The sequence below is a fragment of the Lutra lutra genome, chromosome 10 (assembly GCF_902655055.1).
Source record: "Lutra lutra chromosome 10, mLutLut1.2, whole genome shotgun sequence".
In the NCBI taxonomy this organism is placed as follows: Eukaryota; Metazoa; Chordata; class Mammalia; order Carnivora; family Mustelidae; genus Lutra; species Lutra lutra.
The window spans coordinates 99580845-99588571 of NC_062287.1; the positions used below are offsets into that span (position 1 = coordinate 99580845).

Consider the following 7727-nt stretch of genomic DNA (forward strand, 5'->3'; position numbering starts at 1 on the left):
GTATGATATAGTGTCCTTCCTCATTTCTTATTATATTCTTTGGCTTAAAATCTAATTTGTCTGATATAAGGATTGCTATCCCAGCTTTCTTTTGGTATCCATTAGAATGGTAAATTATTTTCCATTCCCTCACTTTAAATCTGGAGGTGTCTTTGGGTCTAAAATGAGTCTCTTGCAGACAGCATATTGATGGGTCTTGTTTCTTTGTTCCATTCTGATACCTGTGACTTTTGATTGGAGCATTTAGCCCATTTACATTCAGGGTAACTATTGGAAGATATGAATTTAGTGCCATTGTATTGCTTGTAAGGTGACTGTTACTTTATACTGTCTTTGTTTCTTTCTGCTCTATGTTACTTTTAGGCTATCTCTTTCCTTAGAGGACCCCTTTCAATATTTCCTGTAGGTCCGGTTTGATGTTTGCAAATTATTTAAGCTTTTGTTTGTCCTGGAAGCTTTTTATTTCTCCTTGTATTTTCAATGGCAGCCTAGCGATATAGTATTATTGGCTGCATATCTTTCTCGTTTAGTGCTCTGAATATAACATGCCAGTCCTTTCTGGCCTTCCAGGTCGCTGTGGATATGTCTGCTGTCAATCTAATATTTTTACCATTGTAGGTAACAGACCTCTTGTCCCAAGCTGCTTTCATGATTTTGTCTTTGTCTCTGAGACTTGTAAGTTTTATTATTAGATGATGGGGGTGTTGACCTATTTTTATTGATTTTGAGGGGAGTTCTCTGTCCCTCTTGTATTTTGATGCCTTTTTCCTTCCCCAAATTAGGTAAGTTCTCCACTATAATTTGCTCCAATACACTTTCTGCCCCCCTCTCTCTTTCTTCTTCTTTTGGGATCCCAATTATTCTAATTCTGCCTTATGGTATCACTTATCTTTTGAATTCTCCCCACATGATCCACTAATAGTTTATCTCTCTTTTTTCCAGCTTCTTTATTCTTCATCATTGGGTCTTCTATATCACTAATTTTCTCTTCTGCCTCATTTATCTTAGTATTGACTACCTCCACTTTTTATTACACCTCATTAATAGTCTTTTTTATTTCAACTTGGTAGATTTTAGTTTTCGTTTTTTTTTTCTCCAGAATTGCACCACCCTTGCCAGGTGCCAGGCTAAATAATCTTCTTGGCTTTGCTCTCAGTAGCTTTTGTTCCCTGAAATGTTTCCATAGCTTTAGAGGATGAGAATGAAAATGGTGTCCTCCAAATCTCTGGCCTGGAGGAGCTGAGAGCTCAGGGTCTCACTCCACCATGAGCCCTCAGAGAAAAGCAATCAATCACTCCTGTCTCCCTGGTCTGTGCCTGCTCTCCTTCCTCACCTGGCCTGTGACTGAGCATTTCTATCTCTGGCATATGGCCCTGTTTGGAGTCTCCAAACCCAGCAGATTCCTGCAGTGCACTCTGTGCTGCTCCTCCTGGGAGGTCTCCTCAGATCTGCCCCTTTTTTGGTCCCTGCTCAAAGAACAGTGGCCTGACAGTGCTGGGGATCATGGTTTAAGGTAACCCTGAGCTGAAAGCCCACTCCTTGTCTCTGTCTTTGCAGCCAACTTCCCTTCTCTGAGCCCTGAGAGCTCTGTTAACTCAGGTACTCTCAGTCTTTCAGTGACCTGAGGGTCCTGAGACCACACTGTTCCAGTGAGGGCTCCACCCGTGCCCCCCTTAGCCACTAAAGTGACATCCCTTAGCAGAGCCCACTTCTAAAAGTTCTGATTTTGTACTGCACTGCTCTATCATTTGCTGGGATCCATCTGACAGAGGCTCCCTCTCCCCACAATCTGTCTTCCCATATATCTCCTCATATTTACTTCTCTGCATGGCCTAACTTCCAGAAAGTGATAAATTTTCTGTTCATAGAACTGCTGCTATTCTTTCCTTCAATCTTCTGTTGAGTTTGTAGGTATTTAGAATGGTTTGATAACTATCTAGCTGAATTCCTGGGACTGGACAAAATTTAGGTCTCCTACTCCTCCACTGTCTTGCTCCTCCCACTCTGCATTTTAATTCTTTCTGAATTTTGGAATCAGCTTTTCATGAAAAAGTTTGTCAGAATTTTTGTCCTAATTATTAAATGTATTGATTAATTTTGGAATAATCGACATCTTTCTTATACATTGATCCTCCTTAGCCATAAATATGGTATATTCTTTTAACTTGTTACAATATTTTTATGTCAGTTAATAAAATTCTATATTCAATGAGGGGGTTCTATTTTTAAGGACAGAATAGATAACTCACAGATAAAATAATCCTGAACCATTTATTTTAAACAAATCACCATAGCCCAGAATCATTACTACTGGTTTTGCTTATGTAGCAGTGATATTTTCAGAGATTTTTGCAGGAAATTAGGCAACAGGCTGTTAATCTGGGGCTCATGGATGGAATTCAACCCCAAAGCCCACAAACTCCCCAAAGTCCTATTAATAATCTTTTTGTATGCCCATTGTACATTTTTCCAAAATAATCTCATAGAAAATCACATTATAAAAGTAAAAGTAAAAAGCATTATTCAGGTGCTGTTATAACCCTTCAAAATAGGCTGCCACTTTATCAGTGTGTAGAGTTTATGTTTTATCCACCCGGGCACTGAGTTTAACAATTTTGTGACACATTTTTTGCCAAAATGAAGTAAGAGGTATAGTTTACTATTTTGCACCAGAGCAGTATGTCCTTTTTAATTAAAATATTTCAGGACTGTGACCCACAAACCTGTAGTGAGACTGTTAAGGAGAGAAAGTGGTTCAATTCAAAGAAATAAAAGGTAGGTAAAGCAGATCTAGTGAAAAAGAATCTTTGGGTGCAATTTGCCCCTCCGAAGATGCTGTCCTACTGGGAAGCACTAGAAAGTGGGATGAAGGGATGAAAACTCCTGGGTTAGGCTGGAAAGTGAACTGGGAAATAGGTCAATTACAAGAAGCCACAAATATACTATAATCCAATACAACGGAGCACCCCTTTTCCCTAAGATCTCATCATTGCTCAATGTTGGTGTAAAGGTGCTAAAGGCATTTTCTGAAATTGTCACCTAGAGATCTGATATTTAAAATTACGAGCTCACTGATATCTAAAGACTTAACTGAACTTTCAGGATTCAGCACAAATTTAGTCACTGGGAAGGATATAAATAATGAGACTGTCCTTGAAGAACAGATAACCTCAATGCTGTTGATACATACCAGACATTTAAAAATTACTCTTAAGGTGTACTACTGAAATTGCATTTCAAAATTGACCTAAAAAAGATCATTCCATCTTCTAATTATTCATCCTCTTGCTCATAGTAAGTGTGAAACTGGGAATTGTTATAATTTATTTAATTATTTGTGCAATTATTATTAGTTATATCTACTCTAATGAACTTTATCTAATTCTGGGTAAGACTTTATGTATTTTGCACACTGCTTTCTGTACCCTTAGCACTAATTATAGTTTTGTATCATAATGAACAATCAATATATATTATTGAATAATTTAATGACTTTTAAAATAAATCAATAGTTTTAAAAGTTGACTGTTTCTAGGACATTAATTTTCTCCTTTACATGATCACACCCACAGAAACAATGGGACATGAAAATATCACAGAATTTATCCTCTTAGGACTTTTTAGTGATGAGGATGAAAGGATTGCCTGCTTTGTGGTGTTCTCACTTTGCTACATTGCAATTCTCTCAGGAAATCTCCTAATTCTTCTCACCATCAGTGGCAGCCGCCTACGTGAGCAGCCCATGTACTTTTTCCTGAGCTACCTGTCTTTCATGGATGTCTGCTTCACTTCCACAGTGGCCCCCAAACTGATCACAGATCTACTGGCCCAGCAGAAGACCATCTCCTACAACAGCTGCATGGCCCAGATGTTTTATGCCCACTTCTTTGGTGCCACTGAGATCTTTATCTTGGTGGCTATGGCCTATGACCGTTATGCAGCCATCTGTAGACCCCTACACTATATGGTCATCATGAGCAGACAGGTGTGCTATGTCCTTTTGATGGCCTCTATTCTCGGAGCATTTCTCCATTCAATCCTGCAGGTATTGATTATTATTGAACTTCCCTTCTGTGGACCCAATCAGATAGACCATTATTTCTGTGATGTTTTCCCCTTGCTGAAGCTGGCCTGCATGGACACTAGCCTGTTGGTTATTGTGATCACTAGCACCACAGGAGTGCTGTCAATTTTGACCTTTGTTGCCTTGGTAATTTCTTACATCATCATCCTGTCCACCCTGAGAACACACTCATCCCAGAGTAGCCGCAAAGCTCTCTCCACTTGCGGCTCACACATCACTGTTGTGTTCATGTTCTTCTTGCCCCTCATCTTCACATATGTCCCCATGGCTGATTCTGTCAGTAATGACAAGGTTTTTGCCCTATTTTACACCATGATTGCCCCCATGTTCAACCCTCTCATCTACACACTGAGAAACACAGACATGAAGAATGCCATGAAGAAAATGTGGTGCCGAGACACACAGCTTAAAGAGAAATGAAGTCTCTGGAGTTGAAATACTTGCCTGAATGTTTTTCTATCCACAGAACCCTAATGTCAACAAATACAGCATGTACAGGGAGGTTTTGTGATTTCATCAAGAACTGCAAGACTTGGGGCACCTGGTTTGCTCATTTGGTTGGGCAACTGCCTTTGGCTTGGCATGATCCCAGAGTCCTGGGATAGAGTCCTACATCAGACACCCTGCTCAGTGGGAAGTCTGTGTCTCCCTCTCACCCTCCCCCCTCACATGGTCTCTCTCTTTCTCTTCTTCTCTCATTCTGTATCTCAGATAAATAAATAAATAAATAAATAAATAAATAAATAAATAAAGTATTTTTAACAAATTGCAAGACTTAAAGTTCAAAGGCCCCTCAACTACCCTCTTGCTGTTACTTTACTTTTTTGAAGTTGAGTAAGGGGAATAAATCACATGACCTCCAGGTCCCTTTCAGCTTTGACATTTTGGAACTTAAGTCTGGTATTCTGGAACATTCTCTCCTTCATGATCTTAGAGATACTGGACATTATATCACTCTTATCAAGGCACACTGTAAGTTTACATTGTTTGACAGTTATGTCCTGCTTTAAGAAAGAGATTTTTGACTGAAAAATATCTCACACACAGAGAGAAGTCCTAAGCACTCCCTCTTTTGGTGGTATCCATTGCAATCAAAGAAAAAGCAATGCCAAAAAATTTACTAATGTTATTATATATTTTAACTCTTTACATAAATAATGCTTTTAGAATAATGTAATGCAATGTAATTACACTATTCACACTGTAATAGATGTTATTATAATTAATTCTTAGTACCCTATTGATGGTGTATTCCAGGCATTAAAATTTCAAATTAGATAATGAACATCACTTTTCAATCCTTTAAGTGTAATTCCATGGTGTATTTATAACCTCATTTAAAAATCCCTTATGAGTATACAAATTGATGCTTATTATAAATGTAGAAAATCTCCCATTCTATAAAGGGCCCTCAGTTTAAGAAGCCACATAACTAAGGTATACCTGGGTTGCTCAGTTGGTTAAGTGGTTAAGCATCTGACTTTGGCTTTTGTCCTAATCTCAGGGTCCTGGGATTGAGCCTGTGATTTACTCCCTGTTCAATGGGAGGCTGCTTGTCATTCTTCCTCTCCCCCTCCCCCTCCCCATGCTCCTGCTCTCTCTTTCTCTTTGTTTCTCTCAAATTAATAAATAAAATTTTAACAGGAAAAAAAAAAGAAGCCAAATAGCTGATGAGTTGGATGTCCCTGCAGTACATTTGTTAATCCTCACTGCTCTTTACACAAAAACAGCATGTTTTGACATTTTTCCCCCACCATTCATGCTATGCAAAACTCTCTTGGTTCTACTCAGAAAGGCTCTCATACTAGAGAGAAACAAAGAAGGTTAGACTGAGAAGCAGATGTAGTCAACTGAAAACTGGGTCATAGGCCAAGAACCACTTTGGTGCATTGAGGTGCTCCCTTAATTTATACAAGAATACTCAAACTTTGTGAAGTGGGCCTCTGACATGATCCATGGTCATCCACTAGCATGATATGAGGAGTTAAGTCCCAGAGAATGGGTTCACCACATTTTCAAATATGAGAGGAACAGACTTGTTATTTTCTGGTGTTCTATTCTCTTCAACACAATCCCCAGGAAGAAATTGAATTGTATTTACTTGAAGTATTATTTTCCTTTGTGCAACAGAAATCTGTTTTCTTATTTTTTTGTTTGTTTGTTTTTGTTTTTTAGTATAGTCAATACACAATGTTGCATTAGTTTCAAGTGTACAGCCTAGTGATTCCACAAATCTCCAGGTTTTGCTGTGCTCATCACAAGTGTAGCTACCATTTGTACCCATGCACTGCTACCATGATAACAAAGACTATATTCACTACACTATGACTTTTATTGCTGTGACTTATTCGTTCCATAACTGGAAGCCTGTTTCTTCTACTTCTTTTCACCCAATGTGCCCACCTTCCCTCTGGGGACCATCGGTTTGTTCTCTGTATTTATGAGTCTGCAGGAATCTGGGTTTTAAGATGAGGAGTGCATTTACAGAAAATAGCCACAATTGATGATGATTCAGCAATAGATTTTCTCTTTCCAAAAGACCCTGACATATGTACTGCCTGCAAGTTTGGGAACTTAGTACATAAAGGGGGGCCAAAAAATAATGGAGTGCATTGAAAAGGAGATAAGAAAGACAATAGCAGATTAAATCAGGATTTTGTTTTAATGTTGATCTGGTGGCAATTACGTCCTGGTGGGATTCTCCAATTCAGAGATGTGAGGGTGAACAGAAATGCCTATAGATGCATGGGCTGGTGCCTAATTCTGGTGGTTTTGTTTTTGTTTGTTTGTTTGTTTTTAATTAGTCTATTATTGATGCATATGTAGGCTGCATTCTCTGGTAATGGATTAAATTTGTTTATTGTAACAAATTTCCTGTTTGTTTTTTCCCCCAGGGTCTTTCAGAGTCCATGTGAACCTGGCTCTTATGTATCTTTTGTTAACACTCTTCTTATGATTTATCACTAAAGGAGAGGTGGAAAGGAAACTTACCCATGAATAATAAATAGGTCCTTCTTTTCTGGTGTGTTATCCATGGATGAAATAGTGAAGAGGGAAGTTGGCTGCATGCTTAGGTATTTAGAATTTGTCCTTTATGTATATATCCAAGATTAGGTGCTGTCCCTCATGCCCATTATCTCTTGCTTGGCCTTTTATACTACTCCTTTCAAGGTACCTTACACTAAACATATTGGAGGTTTTATTGACTCAAGAATATGCTTCAGTCCCCACTTCTACAGTTTGAGCATGCTATTCTTGGATCAGTCAGCTCAACAATGCTGTGTAACGTCTACGGCCATACCACCCTGAACGCGCCCAATCTCGTCTGATCTCGGAAGCTAAGCAGGGTCGGGCCTGGTTAGTACTTGGATGGGAAACAATGCTGTGTAACAAGCCACTTCTGTATGTGTAGCTTATACAACAAGCATTACATTTTTGCTCATTTGTGTCTCTTCAAAAGGTGGGGTTTAGCTGATCTAGGGCAGGTTCAGGTATGCTTCAGGCAGCTCATTGTTTCTCAGACATAAAACAGAATTGTTATCCTAGTCTTTGATGAAATTGAAAGTTTATCTTCTGGACATGTGATATTTGTCATTACCATTGGTTGTTTTGAAAGTTTAGCATTGCCTGTCTCTCTTTATAC

General features: G+C 38.8%; 1 protein-coding gene across 1 annotated transcript; it reads left to right on the forward strand.

Annotated features, from left to right (window-relative positions):
* The first annotated feature begins 3577 nt into the window (after positions 1-3577).
* LOC125078578 (olfactory receptor 4P4-like) lies at positions 3578-4504 on the forward strand. The gene has a single exon (XM_047691468.1). It carries the CDS (start codon positions 3578-3580, stop codon positions 4502-4504), a length of 927 nt encoding a protein of 308 aa, XP_047547424.1.
* The last annotated feature ends 3223 nt before the right edge of the window (positions 4505-7727 follow it).